This window comes from Sardina pilchardus, chromosome 9, assembly GCF_963854185.1.
Source record: "Sardina pilchardus chromosome 9, fSarPil1.1, whole genome shotgun sequence".
In the NCBI taxonomy this organism is placed as follows: Eukaryota; Metazoa; Chordata; class Actinopteri; order Clupeiformes; family Clupeidae; genus Sardina; species Sardina pilchardus.
The window spans coordinates 7,876,357-7,892,946 of record NC_085002.1 but is presented as its reverse complement, the minus strand read 5'-3'; the positions used below and the strand labels follow the sequence as shown (position 1 = coordinate 7,892,946).

The window sequence follows — 16,590 nt, the reverse complement described above, 5'->3', positions numbered from 1 at the left end:
AGATAGCAGAGACGTATTCTGAAGACAAACCCCCAGACCGCAGCTGTTTGCATGAATTCAGATATAATCTGGTATGGATTTGCACCCAGTCAGCCAGATCCACCACAGGTTTAGCCCTTTAGCACTAAGGAATGTTATGACCCTCAAATGGAACTATGTGTTGTGTCTCTAAGCTCTGTCTGTCTTTTGTTATAGGCTATGTGTGTGTGAATAGCCTACTGTGCTATTCACTAGCTAGATGATGTGGGTTCAGACCCACCATGTTTAAATCTATTATGTCTGGTGCTCTTGATGAAGAGATAGCATCTTCATATCCTTCACTTCACGCGGATTTACGGCACGTTCCCCTCGGCAGGGTGATTGTATTCTCCCAGCTTCATTTCAGAGGAAACGCGTCTATAAATCCCCTTTCTCCCGCTTCACGCTCGGAGATATACAACGGCGGAGCAAAGACGGTAGAAAACACATTCTGTCCGGGCCTGTCCATGAACAGGTACAGAACTCGATGGCCAAAGACAATTAGTTATAAATACTGTGGGGTGTTGCACACAGTCATAAATAACTCCTAATGTAATTATTATTTCTGGGCTGAACACCAAACTGTGTTTGGGAAAGAACACACTTAAAACATTTTGAGATCTTTGAGATCAAAAGCAAAACAGTATTATTTCGTAATGCGTTTAAGCTCAAGCTTGCCCAATCCAATTCGCCTGAAACATTTTTGTTGGTGAGGATACAGCATCCCAGAGCACAGAATCTTAATATGATTTCAGAATCGTTGCCCGATTCTGAAACGTTAACACAATTTCCATCCATGTACCTCTTAACTGCGCTTATTTACGAGCTGAGCACTTCACTTTTAGGGCTGTGTAAATGGGCAGGACTATACTTCACATGTATCACTGCCAGGCTAGGCATAAGATGTATTTCTCTTACACACATTCATCATATGGTGAGTGTATATGTGTGTGTGTGTGTGAGCGTTTGTCTCTGTCCATAAACTTTCAATAAATCACAAGGAGGAGGACCTGCCCAAATAGCCCTTACCCAGCAGTCTTAGTGCTGGGACCAGGGAGAGAGCCCAGTCACTGAACTGATTCCTTCACTTTGCATTCTCTGTGTTGTTCAAGCTGTCTCTTACAGAAACAACTGAAATACTAGACCAAAAAACAAAATGAAGTCTGAATGTGTAATGTTCTATATTCTTTATTAGACTGAATATACGTACGATATGTACCGTATACTTTATAGGCCTATGCACCAGAAATGGCTGCAATATGTTCTTCAGTATTTTCTTTTTCCATTTGTTATTGTTTTGGTAATCTGTCATGCTGTTAGAATCACATTACTGTTTGTGAATTATTAGCAGCCATCATCTGACTGTTAATGACAAACATGACCACTAATCTCTTAACTGTATCACATTTCATCAAATGAATTCTTAAATAAATGCACGTGGTGGAAGGGACACAGGACTGTGCTGTCCTGTCCTTTGCGCTGTCCTTTTTTCATTAGTGGTGAGAATATCGCCTGAACTAAAAGATGATCAACCAGGTTAACTATCATGAGCAGAACACCAGGCACTCTACATGCAGGGAACAGTGGGGATGAAAAAACAGTGTAAACACAGCCCTGCTGTCTGGCCCTGGAGTCTGGGCCTGAATGAGGGGTCTGATGAATGGGAGTGTGTGTGTGTGTGTGTGTGTGTGTGTGTGTGTGTGTGTGTGTGTGTGTGTGTGTGTGTGTGTGTGTGTGTGTGTGAGTGCATGTGTGTGTGTGTGTGTGTGTGTGTGTGTGTGTGTGTGTGTGTGTGTGTGAACGCATCTCTCGCTCTCTCAGTCAGCCGCTGGGATTCTTCGCAGGTGAGGTAATGAGGCCCAACTCTGGACTGGACACTGGCAACTGTCCATGTCTGTGCCCACCAGGGGAAGGGGGAAGGGGGGGTGTCTGTGTGGTGATGTCGTGTGGAGCGGACCGGAGCTGAGCCCTTCAGGAAGTGGATTGCGTGTGACCGATGAGGACACCGTGATGGGTGAATCTGAGGGGGAGTCTGGGCCAAAGCAGCACAGCAGAGAGATGGTGCTCTTCTCCTCTCTTCCTCATCTCTCTCTCTTTCACTTTGTTCACTCCCTCTATCACTGGACAGAGCAAGACAGAGCTGGTCCTCCTCTCCTCTCCAGATAGAGCACTGATCCTTTTCTTGTCATTCTTTCTTTCTCTCCATGTATCTTCCTCCCTCTCTCTTTCTCTTCCACTATCTCTTTCTGTCTCACTACCACCTCATTGTTTCGCCTTCCTGAGTTAGTGAGTCAGCACATGCCTTTGCACAGACGCAAGGGACAAGGGCTGTGTGACTCTCTCTCTCTCTCTCTCTCTCTCTCTCTCTCTCTCTCTCTCTCTCTCTCTCTCTCTCTCTCTGTGAATGTGAGTGTTTTGAGACCACGGGTTGACTCAGTGAAAGTAGGTCCACACAGCAGGACATCAGGCCATCAAGCATGGTTAAGCTTTTAAGCTTGCTCTCTCTCTTTCTCACACGCACGCACGCACGCACGCACGCACGCACGCACGCACGCATACACCTACACCATGCTCCTGGTTTTGTGTATGACACAGAAAGAAATCTATTTAGCATCACCCAGGGAACCCAGGGAATGCCATTTCAAAATATCCCATGATGACCAATGTGAATGATTTTGAGAAATGTATGACTGGACACTGCGTGAGGGCCTTTCTTGATCCGCACTGTCAGAGGTGAGTGGATATCAACGACAGAAACAAACAACAGCAAAGATGCTCTCTCAGATTAGAAAGCTATTCCCTCGTCTGGGCATGGCTGATATCTGTGGCCAGTAGGGTTCATTTCCAATAAGGACCACTGCCACTTTGTGTGATCAAGACAGAAAGTCACTAAATATGGACATTCCCACATCACAGGCTGAAACTGACACATCTGTGTTGGATCTGCTGTACTTATTGGCCACGACAATAAATTACTGCAGCGTTAGACGCCAGCGGCCATGAATAAAACATTCACCACCAGCTCAATGGGCTTCAGCATAATCACTTTTTGCTATGTTAGAACAACCTGGGAACAGACTTAGCTTAACCACAACTAAGCTACAAACACAAGCAGGTCTACTGCTGCAAGTATACTTTATCTTGACAGATAAGGGTTTTTCCCATTTCATTTCGGTACATTTTCTCACAATGAAGCAGTGATACAAGGTGGTCCTTGTTTCTGGACAAGGTGGCCCAACAGTAAAAAGTCTATGGACACACACACACACACACACACACTAAACACACACAGCATGTCGATGATCTATCCAAAACTCAGCATATAAAATGTTTGAGTCTTCAGGGTTTCTAGCCAACAGGGTTTCTAAATCATGTAATTCTTCATGTTTGTACATCTACATTCACACAAAGTGACTGCCATTCATGGTGACTTCAAACAGAAACTGTCACAGACAGGCAATCACTTCTTGCATGCTGTTCTGCTGCCAATATATTTTACTGCAATGAATCAGGTTGCCTTGGCCCTATACTAATCACTTCCACAACAACACTAGTGTTGTGTAGCCTACAGTGCTGGTTACGCTGATTCCTGCAACTGGCAGTGCAATAACATGTCAGTATTTATTGCAGACAGCCTACGTTATAAGCATTTTGAGGCAGTGATTAAAACATGCAGCTGGCTGGCTCTCTTTGAATGAATGCAGCTCTTTGGATGGGATAGGCCACTCACTTTCTCTTGTAGTCGTCTCTTTCCCGTTTGACTTTAGCCAGAACATTGTACAGCGCTCTGAGTTCTGGGGTGATGGTGTCAATCTGGACCCCAACCCCGTCCGGATGGTTCCACGACACGCCGGGGCCCTGAAGAGTTTCCAAACGCTCACCCTGCCTCCTCACGTGTGTGAAACTCCAGATGGTCCCGGGGAGTCGAGACTCCAGTGAATCCGTCTGAACGCCCACCTCACGAGAAAAGTAACCCTGGTAACGCGACTGCTCCAGTGCCTCTTGTAACTGGTTCTCCAGTAATTTATTTCTTCTCTCCAGTTCATGGACTTTGGCGAGGAAGCAGCGGAACCTCAGGTTGAGCGTCTTCAGGACGTGGATATTGGAGCCCAGATCGTTCCGCAGGGCACTTGTCACCGCACCCGACCCAGAAGTGGAGGCACCGCTGACTGGAATTGTTGCTATCATGCTGGCCGGCAAATTATCTCCAAAAAGAAACGAGTTCATTCTTTGTGTAAAATATAAACCACACAAGCTGGTTTCGTTCTCTTAATAGGCTATACAACTCCGTCGCATTTCAGTCCCTCATACATAGGCCAGGCAATCTGTTCCTCTAACAGAAAAGAAAGTGATGCAAACATTGTTTCTTTCCTTTTCAAATAAATGCAGTCATTTTTTTAACCCAAAACAATGCGCCTTCTAGCGACTAACAGCAGTGTCCAAAAATAGCTGTCAGCTCATTTTCTTCAGCCTGAAATTCAGGAGCAGCGGGCGTGCGATTGATGCATCCTGCGCAGAGATAAGAAAACAGCCCTTCGTGATCAGGTGTGACTGATGCCGGACTCCTGGTTAATCTCCCCTCCTTCCTTGGTTAGTTCCGATGTGTTTCATTCAGTTGCCGTCCTACCGGCATGTTAACGGCAGGCTTGGTCTATATGTTGAGTCCGCCGCCCGCGGGGTTCGGATTACAAGCTGCTAAAAAGGGGATAGTAGGCTACCGTCCGCATCAGCTACCCCGCCCCCGACACATGCGCTCACTGCGAGAGCTCGCGCGAACCGGTGGCAGAGGCAAATGGGACTGGGGCAACTTCACCACTGCACCACACGATGCCACTATTTTTTAAAGAAACAGGCAGATACTGTCATTTTCAATGGATGTTTTCCTTCGGCGATTGATTGATTAATTGAGGGAGAGATTGGTTGATTTGTTTTACCTGACTAAATGAATTAGACACCATATAAAGACAGATAAAGAGAGAGAGAGAGAGAGAGAGAGAAAAAGAGAGATACAGTACATACTCTCTCTATATATTAATATATTCATATGATTCTCTCTTCCCAGGTATTGCTTTGGTTCTAGGATTATTTTGTTTACACAGAGCCTGGTGTAAGTCACAGACCGAAAAACAAAAAAAGTTGTGTTTGTGTTTGATTTGACATGATTGAAGGAAAAACAGACAGTTTTCTGTACACACACACACACACACACACACACACACACACACACACACTTTTGTATGTCATTGACAAACCATTGTATAGCGATTTGTTAATTTTTAAATTTGTTTGTTTGTCTTGGTGTCACGCTTGGTGGGCACGCTGGTGACTACGCCGCTCCGTCTAGCCTCTGTTGTCTTATGTACCCTATGTTTCTTGTTTGTCTGACTTTGTTTTTACAGCACTTTGGTCAACTGTGGTTGTTTTTTAAAGTGCTATACAAATAAATTGACATTGACATTGACATTGACATTGACAAACCATTGGGGAAATACACAGTGCTCTCAATAAGTGTCCAACAACTCAACAAATAAAACATTATGATTATTATTATTATTACATAATGGATTTCAGAGGTTGACTCACATTCAACGTACAGTATAGTAGAGCGTCCATGAGCAAATCGAAGTTAATCAGTCATACAAAATGCTATAGCCACTGCAACAATAGGCCTCCCTGAACAGACTCATGCTGCCACAGTTATAGCATACTCTCACACATAACAAACTATAACCTAAGAAACACAAAAATTGAAACACAAAGTAGGCCTACATACTGTAAGCCTCATCATGTTTGGTAAAACACATACTGTACATCTTATGGGGGAAAAGCAGTGTGTTCACTGAACACATTTACTCCTTGCTTGCTGTTAAGTGTTTGTTAACAAAACTTGCTCTTGGCAAATATGACATGAATAACAATGACAATCTGTTGACATCTGTTGACTGTAACAGCACTAAAATGACAGAAATTTGTATGTAAGAGCATGGCACTTGTCTGGAGGTTAAGTATGGCGCAATTAACCAGTGTTACAGTAAGCAAGATACAGTGACTTGGTGAGTTTTCCTCATGAGGTGTTTCTCTGTAAACAAAAGGTGCAGCGGTGTGGTTCACGCTATGCTTTCCCCTATTTTGTGTAGTGGTCTCTCCTAGAGCTATTTGAGGCTCAGCCCGCTGAGCTCAGAGGACCCAAGCTGCCTTTCTACATGACACTGCAGTCAGCTGTACACTGATTACAGTGCTTGTTCGAAGGAAGCCTCTTGGTGTGGCATGGACCTTTGACGGGATATGGCTGGACTTGCCAAAGCAGAGCAATGCTGACTGTACAGCACTGTCACTTCTCTGTTTCTGAAAATTTGTCACAAGTGACTTTACTGGCATGGTGAATATTTTGTCCTCTCACAGCTTGCATTACAGGAGCCCATCAATGCCATCCAGCTGTCTCTCCAGAAACTCACTGACCCTGTACTTTCTTCTGATGTGACTGGACACCCATATGAAAAAAGAAATAGAAAAAACTTATACTGCCAGCAATGTGTTTTATATACAAAACTTGCATGATTTACTCTTGAAAGTTGCCCCTTTCTCGTTTTCCTCATACAATGTCATACACAGATTTACTAAGAATAGTATAATGGTTTCACTGTCATATAAAAATCTATCAGGATTCAGATAAAACATGGTAAAATTGTGTATGATTTGTCTATTTCTTTTCCATATGTTGGAAGCTTGTCCCACATAAGACCATTATAAGATCCTTAGTCAATCTGTAACATTAAACATATAAAACTTTGTAAACTGTAAGGGCTATATAGGCCTATGACATGTATGAGGAAAACGAAAAAGGGGCCACTTTCAAGAGTAAATCATACAAGTTTTGTATATAATAAGAATACGTTTTTTCTATTTCTTTTTCATATGGGCAGACTGAACAGCAATAAACCCATTTCAGAGTCCATGGTATCCAGCCTTGTTGAGGTTAATGATACCTGGACAGGTTACTGTATGTCTTCATGTGACTTTCTATGACTCTGTTTACATCTTCTTAAATTAAACCTTGTGAACCTTGACAAAGATAATTAGAAAAAGGTTTAATTAATCTGTTTACTGACAGCAGACAACCAGCAAGTAGTGATAGCTTTGATATCCAGTGGAAGTTGATTTGCACAGTGGCGCCATCTTGTGAAATTGAAAATGCTCTCTAATGTCACTGTCAGGGGAGACTATTGGATGAATCTGAGAAGTTGTGAAAAGTACATTTACTTGGCCTTAACCGTATATTTGATTAAGAACATTTCATAATTTAAATGTATAGTCAGTAGGCCTACCATTACATTTTACAACTAGAAAAGCACATAACCGCCTTCTGCATCCACACGGTGATATGCCTCGGTCTGTGGAACGCTTTGAGTCTGTGTAACGCTTTGCAATGCTTGCTTATTGGGTCATTCCAGACCTTCCCTGAAAAATTCAAAGTTAGCCGATTCCTGCTCTAGCCCGTCCAGTGCAGTTCTGCATATGTCCTTTTGCAATCCATGACCTCATGAAAAGGAGGTGCCGGATCCAATCTGGATGAAGGATCAGCACCTTCAGCTTAATCTTTCAAAAACTGAGCTCTTGGTGTTTCCAGCAAAAACAGCCATTCCCCAACAGATGAACATCCAGCTTGATTCATCCTCATTGACTCCAACTAGATCGGCACGTAACTTGGGTGTCATAATTGATGACCAACTTACTTTCTCTGAGCATGTTGCCTCAATTGCAAAGTCATGTCGGTATACCCTGTACAACATTAGGAAGATCAGACCTTATCTGACACAAGATTCCACTCAGCTTCTTGTACAGGCAATGGTTATCTCCAAGCTGGACTACTGTAATTCCCTGTTAGCTGGCCTACCTGCTTGCGTATTAAGACCACTACAGTTGATTCAGAATGCTGCAGCACGACTGGTCTTCAATCAGCCAAAGAGGACACATAACCCCTCTCCTAGTTACTCTCCACTGGCTCCCTATAGTAGCCAGAATTAAATTTAAATCTCTCACTCTGGCCTATAGGACACTGACTGGATCTGCTCCTAGCTACTTCAGTTCTTTGATGAAGATGTACATTCCCAACCGCCCATTGCGATCTTCTGAGGAGCGTATGTTATGTCGACAAACCATACATGCTAGGTCAAACTGTAGATCCTATTCTTCAGTGGTTCCGTGTTGGTGGAATGAGTTGCCCAGTGCTCTCCGTTCAAGCAACAGTTTTGGATCTTTTAAGAGGGGTCTTAAGGCATATTTGTTTAATATGCACTTAGTCTTTTGAGTGTTTGTTATTTGTTATGGTTTGTATAATAGTTTTGTTTTGTTATAATTTGTCCATTGTTAAAATTTTACATTTATTCTGCTATTGTCCTTAAATTTAGCCATACCTTGCTATAGTTATTGTTATTATATAATTAACTGAGTGACTTATTTGATTGCTTTTGTCATTTCATTGTTTTATTTCTCATTAGATTAGTGCCTAAATGATTGTTGTATTGATAATATTGCTATTCTCCCTTTTTTGTAATTGTTCACTGTTATTTAATTTGTATTGCTATTTATTTGTATGTCGCTTTGGACAAAGGCGTCTGCTAAATAACCATAACCATAACCAACCATAACCATAACCATCCAATAATTAAAACAAGGTTCCGGATCCAACGTTGCCGGCGTGTTCCGGCTCAAATTAAGCGCATCTAGATCTCCAGGCTACCCGAACCACTGAGGCTTTCAATAGGCTATTCGTCAAAAGGTTAATGAAACAGATGAAACAGTGACATCTGCTGTGCAAAGTAATGTATAGCATACAAATCAAGTCATCTTGAGCATGACGAGAGCATACCCCTTTTCTATTGCCTGTGTAGGCCTATATTCAGGGATGTAGTGGAGGCTGGCAATTACACGCAGTTGATCACCTCTGAAATGTCAGAAATACAGTTTAGGTCTATCCACCTCTCAAAAAAGTGTATTAACTAACTGCAACTTTTAACTTTCAAAAATCACACTGTATTATCGACATTCACAATATGTGCACTCTCATCAACATTCTATGAACCATGTAATACCACTGGTATTGATATAACATTAGATAATAACCTCCACCACCATCAAACACGCTCTGAATACCTTTTTTTTTTTTAAATCACAACTCTCTCGCTCAACTTCGTATTCAACTATTCAGGTCTTTGGATTAATGTTAGCATTAGACCCTGGTGTGTCTTTCGAATTGATTGTTAATATCCTAGGCCTGTACTGCTTTGAAATTAAGTGTTCGAAGAATTTGAGACACGATTACAACACAGACACGCATTTATTATTGTTCTAAATGGCAACGCTTTATTTCTGGTCCAGACTACTGTTCTTTCGTGCACAAGGCATTTTGGATGAGGGATATTTTCCTGACAAAAAATAGAGTGAATTCATGAATAGAGAAAGAATAACCTACTAGATAGATCAGGGCTATTGATAGCCTAGCCTACACAGTTCGCCTGACTCACAGCACACTACAACGCGCGCCCTGGTTCGCGCAAAGTCTTTGAATCAAATAGAGCGCTATCGCGTTGTGACGTGGTTGTGTGTCCCAAGCGAAGTTTCAGACGTCACACTCACAAACCGACTAAAAATGCCTAAATGTCACATCACTAGCTTTGAGGTGAGTCCATATAGTCATGGTCTGTGCCAAACTAATCGACCGAAAGATAACTGTGCCAAGTATCGTGATTTCTGTCAAGAAACCTGGTGAGAGCTGGTGCTTAACCAAGGCCTTTTCCACCAACATTTGAACAGTTCCGATCATTTCTACCAAACAAAAGCCGGGTTCGGAACATGGCTTGGTTCGGAAGTTGAACCACAAAATAGTCCCCCCCCCCCCCCCCCCCCCCCCCCCCCCGTGTCATTCTGTCATTCAGAGGGGGGGCTTAGCCTATGCATGAGTTTTCCGTCCACAACTGCCATGAGTAAACACTACAGACGTTGACTTGCATTTTAAACAGCTAATTACTGCCGTTTTTGTGGGACAACTGTTCTTATCGTTCACCCGTTTGTGCATCTCTTGTTTTTGTATGCAACACCGATTGTTGATGACGCATTCGGCTCGGTTCAAAACTGTAGGAAGTGCGGGCTGGTTCACTAGCACCACGGTTCAAAGAATCCCGACCGGCACCAGTGCAACACCGGGTTCGTTGTCGGTGGGAAATCGCCTTAAGACAGGTTAGTTAGGTATTAGTCTCACCGGAGACATTAGTTTGGGTAAGAGTGTAGCCTAGCCTACTTTTTAGGTGAAACTTTTATGAGCTGCTCGTTAAATGAGGTCATTCACGCGATGTTTTCGCCCCTAAATGTGTTTCGGGTGCATATGAATAAACAAAGCCAATCCATGTTTAAATATGAAACGACGGGCAAAGGCTAGCTATAACTGGAAGTGGAACTGGTTTCCAAGGCTCGGAATTGAATTGGTGGATCAAAATGGACCAAAATCCATGTTGAAGTGTTTCTGCAGCAGTGGCGTAGACGGGTGTGTCCGGGTGTGTTTGGAACACACGGCTGACACAACTAAAATATGTTCCACCTAATATAGCCTACGTTCAGGTTTATGATACTGTACGTCGTTCTTCTCATTCTAACCTGCCAAACCAACCATAACCTAATAGTCGCGGTCGTTGATTATGATTGGAGCGCGTTCGATGCCGCACATGTTTCGTAATGCGCTTTCACAACTTAGCCTACTCAAATAAGAGGTATAGATCGCCGAGAGAAAAAAGAAATGTAATGAATATACCATATTTCTCTCACTTAGATACCCAATTCCATTAGTAATCAGGGCTAGGCAGTTGGTCTAGGCTATTAAAATGCCATAGAAATTTATTATCAAATCTTTGTCAACTGTCTGACCAGAAAAATGACTTGCTCGAACTGTATTGGTCCAGTCCTATTGCTTATGTGTTATTACCAGCATACAGCCCACCTCCCACTATGTGGCCTTCTAAAGGGGTCTCAATTGGACTCATCCATCTTCTATTTGCAGGCCGCCTGAAATGGCTGAATCAGCAGTAAGCGATCAGAATCCATGTCGGTGTCCCGTGTGCCTGGATCGGTTGAAAGACCCAGTCACTACAGCTTGTGGACACAGTTATTGTAAGAGCTGCATTGATGATTGCTGGAATGAGGAAGACCAGAAGGGTGTGTACAGCTGTCCACAGTGCAGAGAGACGTTCAGCCCAAGACCTGTTCTGAAGAAAAACACAGTGTTGGCTGAGCTGGTGGACAAACTGAAGATTGCTGAGATACAGGAAGCTTTCTATGAATCTTGCCTTGCTGGACCAGGAGACGTGGAGTGTGATGTCTGCACAGAGAAAAAGCTCAGGGCAGTCAAATTCTGCCTGGTGTGTCTGGTGTCTTTCTGTGAAATCCATGTCCAGCCTCACTATAAATCTGCTGCATTTAAGAAACACGATCTGGTCGAGGCATCTGCAGACCTTTACAAGAGGATCTGCTCTCAGCACGACCGACTTCTTGATGTATTCTGCCACACTGACCAGAAATGTATCTGCTTGTTGTGCACCATTAATGAACATAAAGGCCATGACACAGTCTCAGCAGCAGCAGAAAGGAATGAGAAACAGGTGACAACTCGCAATAACATTTTCATTCAACACTTATTTTAGCATAACCCCTAATGTTAACAGAGACCAAATAGTTATGAATACTGCTTTCATAGAATGGGTCCAATACCCGATGAACTTACAATGAGCAACCATGTCCACCATGCAGATAACAACAAAACTATAGTGGACAAGGCTGGAGTACTGTTTTAGGTGTTTTCACTTCATGATCTCTTCTTCCAAGAAGACAGCTCATTGTTCAGGTTGAACCAGAGCCTTAATGAGAAATGTACTGTATATAACCAATGAAGCATTGTGGTGAGTAGGTTAGCGCACAGCACATTATATGTTTGACAAGTAGGGCTTTAGAACTGTGGTGATATATGGTATATAGTATTAATATAGTGGCACCAAGTGGCACAACATTAATGTAACATTGTTTCAATTTCATAATATGTCTATTCTGATAATATTGCTGAAGTCCACAATACAGTGCAAGACCTTGCAATAAAAGCCTATTGTATTATGGCCCAGATATAGTATCATTGGCCACTCTGTTGCCATTCCTACTTGTTTCTACAATACAAACACAGAATAGATCCTACTGAATATGAATGCATTTCAACAGATGACTCTGGACGAGACGAGGAAGAAATCCCAGCAACAAATACAGAATACAGAGAAGGAACTGCAGGAGCTGAAAAAGGCTGTGGTGACTCACCGGGTGAGATGCAGACCAGGGTAACCTCTCTCAGAGTAAATGACAAAACATTGCAAGTTGAAAGAACCATAACTATTTTGGTTTAAAATTAGCAAGCAAAGTAATTACCTAAAAGACTCACATGCAAACACCACCAAAAAAATGGCTAGAATGGTAAATGGTGTCATGCCTTGGAGGATTTTGTAAGGATTTTGATTTTCATAGTGGTTCTATTCTCTTTTGTATAGACAGTATAGACAGTTTCATGAAGCCCTTTCTCTTCTCTTGGTGTCTCTTTACAGAACTGTGCTCAGGAGGCTGTGAAACACAGTGAGATGGTCTTCAGGGAGCTGCTCCAGTCCATTGAAAGGTGCCGTTCTGAGGTAATTCAGCTGATCAGAGATCAGGAGAAGGCAGCGGTGAGCCAGGCTGACAAAGTCATAAAGGACCTGGAGCAGGAGGTTGCTGAGATGAGAAGAGGACAGGCTAAGCTGGATCAGCTCTCACATGAGGAGGACCATGTCCATTTCCTCCAGGTAGTTCCTTCTTTGCCCTCGTAGATTAGCCCTTATTATACTTATAATTAACTGGATTAAAGGATACAGTAGGTTCTTGATTCTAATCCAATAGAGTTTTTGTCAAATCTAGCTCTCCAGCATTATTTCTGTTCTGGATGTGTGCTGAAAAAGGCAAAAACAAAACTCAGGTGCTCATATTAAAGGGATAGTTCGGGTTTTAAGACACGAAGTTATATGGGTTCCCTGTCAGCAACGTTGTGCATCAGCACTGACTTACCCCGCAACAGCGTCCTGTGAGCCGAGATCCATCCGGTTTTTGATGCTGAAGAAAGTAGTCCGGCTTCTGAGGTCACGAAAGTAAAGTGTTTTTCTTCTCAAAACCATATGCGTTCAAAAGAGTGATATATTTGCACCACAAAAACGTTGTCCAGGAAAAATTCAAACCTTGTTATCACTTACTTATTTTTCGCGATTCCTATCACTGCGCGCTACTAACAGCTGGACAACGTTTTTGTGGTGCAAGTATATCACTCTGTTGAACGCATATGGTTTTGAGAAGAAAAACACTTTACTTTCACGTTGCTGACAGGGAACCCATATAACTTCGTGTCTTAAAATCCGAACTATCCCTTTAAAACATTGTGACCTGATCCATAAATATTAACCATGTGTTAGTTGATGGTCATTTTGATACCACAGATGAATGAAGACCCTGTCAGAGCAATGGTTGGGAAAAAAACAGTTTTATTCACAGTGATGTGCATCAAAGGAAAGACACCTAGAGATCTATCAGCTGCTCTAACTAATTGTTAGGGTTTAAGTATCCTTCCAGGCTGACTGTAGATGATTTCGCTCATCCCATCTCACGTGAACTACACTGAATCAGACTCTTATTAGTGACAATCTGAATCAGATAGCTACTGATGCAGCCATGCAGAACAGTGAAACACTGTAAAGTCATAATATTCCCATTTATTTTTAAACACAGTCACACACAAAGAACACTTGAGATGACTGTTGTCAAGGGAGAAGTTTATATTAAAGGTTTTGTATCTGTGATTTTTTTTGTTACTGTCTTTTAGAGTTACCAGACCCTCGACCTGGCTGCTGTATGTAAACATTTACCCAGTGTCACTTTCAGTCCAAACCTGTCATTTGAAGACCCGCGGTTCGCTCTCTCTGCTCAGACGCAGTACGTAGAACAAGTTCTGCAACTTCAAATGGCAGAGATTACAAGACAAGGTACTGTAAGATAAATTAAAAACATCATTCCATCATCATCTGACTTACTGAAACAACTGAGTTACTGAAATCAATTCTATATTAATACATACAGTATGTGTTTATTAAAGTATATAATGGATGCTGTGGTGCACAGGGCTGCAACGTCCACACACCACATTCGGGTTTGAGTGCCCACGTGCACCCGGGTTTTAGTCTGACCTGTGGTCATCTCTCTCTTTCCCACTTGCTTTCTGTTACTCTTTACTGTCTCATCTGAAGTCCAAAAATGTACTTTTAAGAAATAAGAAATATGTAATGGATGTGGATGCTTATTTCTACTTTTCACTCATCCACAGATCTGGTGGCAGACTATGCGCTGTAGTCACCCACTTGCCCTTTAAGTGGGCGGTGACTTGTAATCTGTTCAATTCCACAAGTCTGAGAGTCCTTCTATTTTCTATTTACTGTATGTAGTGACATAGATCAAGATTATTATCACATCACATCACATCACTTCAGACAACATGGAAGTACCATAAAGGGAGGGAGGGAGAGAGAGAGGGAGAGAGAGAGAGAGAGAATGTGTGTGTTTAGGACAACTGACAGAAAGAGAATGTATGAATACATGCTGATGTGTTTCATCAGAGACAACTGTTTCTTTTACATGGATGAACAATGATGCAACTTCAGTTGGAGTTGGAAGAAAGAGGTAAAAATTCTTCCTGGATTGTCCAGTGAACATTATAGAAATTGAAACATGTCATAGAGTACATACAATATTTGAAATAGTAATTGTTTCGGATTCATAGTACTGAATGTTCACGGTTATTTTCTTTGTCTGACACAAGATGACACACATTTCTTACTTTTTACATTTTCTCTAGCTTTGTCACCATAGACACAGGAGGGGAGGTAGCTTATGAGAACACTATGGAAGAGCAAGGAGGAGCAGCATATGAATATGATGGACAACAGGACAAGATCTGCCCTATCTGTATGGAAGAGTTTATAGATGAAGAGAAGCTGCCATGTGACCATGGTTTCTGTAAAGACTGCTTAAGACAGTCAGTGGAAAGCATGGGTGCCATCTGCCCGGTGTGTAAGAAGGTGTTTGGAAAGATTGTGGGAGACCAGCCAGATGGAGCGATGACATACAAATATCAGAGTCTATCGCTTCCTGGGTTTAAAGGATGTGGCAGGATAGTCATTGACTATCAAATTCCCACTGGCACTCAGTCGGTAAGGGGATTTCTTGTTTGTCTATATGTCATTTTCCCATTAACCAGACAGCATAGCAGAAAATCAGTTGGTTAATATTCTGCAGTAGAGGTTCAATACCATAATAATGGGCAAATATATGGAAATGCTATTTTTTCTCAATTTTGTTTGGCAGGACAAGCATCCAAAACCTGGTCGACCATTCCAAGGTGCACGTAGAACAGCTTACTTGCCAGACAACAAGGAAGGGAGGGAGGTACTGGTACTCCTGAAGAGGGCCTTTGACCAGAGGTTGATATTTACAGTGGGCATCTCACGTACCAGTGGCATGGATGACTGTGTGATCTGGAACGATATCCATCATAAAACCAACGTTCAAGGAGGAGCACAAAAGTAGGTGGCCTATAAAGTAGATGTTGCTCACAAAATGTAAACATGAAAACTAAACTCATGAGATATATTGCAGGATTTACCAAGCATGGTACATTTGCTAGCTAACACAGATGTGGTTACCGGAATTTCAAATGTATAGATCAAGTGGAATTATAATTTATCTCAGATGGTATACGTAATTAGCATGATTATTTTGTTTCATGTTGTGTCTGAAAATGTAACTTTAAAGTTTGTCATTAATGTAACTTTTGTTTCCTTTGCCAGTTTTGGCTACCCGGATGATGACTACCTGAAGAGAGTGCGAGATGAACTCAAAGCCAAAGGCATTGAGTGAAGAAGCTGCTATAATAGCTTAGACAGCAAGGCTGGATGCCTATGAAAGTATCCACGTATTTAGTCTTCTGACCTTTCTGTGCTTAAAGGAACACTTCTTTTCATATTAAACTACTTTATTCCCTTAACTAAGACGAGTTGATACATACTTCTCACGTTTCAATGCGCCCGGCGCTACTTTGATAGCACTTAGCTAGTATTATCATCACTCTTGCACTTTCAGTTTCACTTTGGAGTGAGGATATTACTGCGCCGAGTCGAAGTGCTCCCAAGTGTTATTCCGCCACACAATATAGTTATCCCTCTTACCTGCTTAGAAATGCACCACGTTTTATTTTTTGTCTCACCATACTTGGCACTTTTGTCCAAAGTGACTTACAATTACATCAATAAACATTATATTAACATTACATTTCAGATTATTATTGTAATGAAATGGCCTACATTAATATATTATATTATGTATGTATATATTATGGATTAAATAGAATTAACAGCATCAGCTACATATACGAATCTACATGACAGGGATATAACGGCAAGATAATTATGTTTGGTG

General features: G+C 42.0%; 2 protein-coding genes across 3 annotated transcripts in view; one reads left to right on the top strand and one right to left on the bottom strand.

The window, feature by feature from the left end:
- The window catches only part of iffo2b (intermediate filament family orphan 2b), a 44,048-nt gene extending 39,391 nt beyond the window's left edge, over positions 1-4,657 (bottom strand). The window contains exon 1 of the mRNA XM_062545569.1: positions 3,749-4,657. Within this exon, the coding sequence (XP_062401553.1) occupies positions 3,749-4,245 (497 nt within the window). The 5' untranslated portion in view covers positions 4,246-4,657. The remainder of the gene's footprint in view (positions 1-3,748) is intronic.
- A 5,341-nt stretch (positions 4,658-9,998) lies between these two features.
- On the top strand, positions 9,999-16,328 carry LOC134092139 (E3 ubiquitin/ISG15 ligase TRIM25-like). 2 transcript variants are annotated; one of them, XM_062544933.1, is made up of 9 exons: positions 9,999-10,254; positions 11,069-11,666; positions 12,274-12,369; positions 12,648-12,881; positions 13,946-14,105; positions 14,733-14,796; positions 14,972-15,326; positions 15,481-15,698; positions 15,963-16,328. In XM_062544933.1, exons 2-9 carry the CDS (start codon positions 11,079-11,081, stop codon positions 16,030-16,032), a joined length of 1,785 nt encoding a protein of 594 aa, XP_062400917.1. In that variant the 5' UTR covers positions 9,999-10,254; positions 11,069-11,078; the 3' UTR covers positions 16,033-16,328. The 2 variants fall into 2 exon arrangements, with proteins under 2 accessions (XP_062400917.1, XP_062400918.1); XM_062544934.1 differs by having other exon boundaries at positions 10,000-10,254; positions 14,778-14,796.
- The last annotated feature ends 262 nt before the right edge of the window (positions 16,329-16,590 follow it).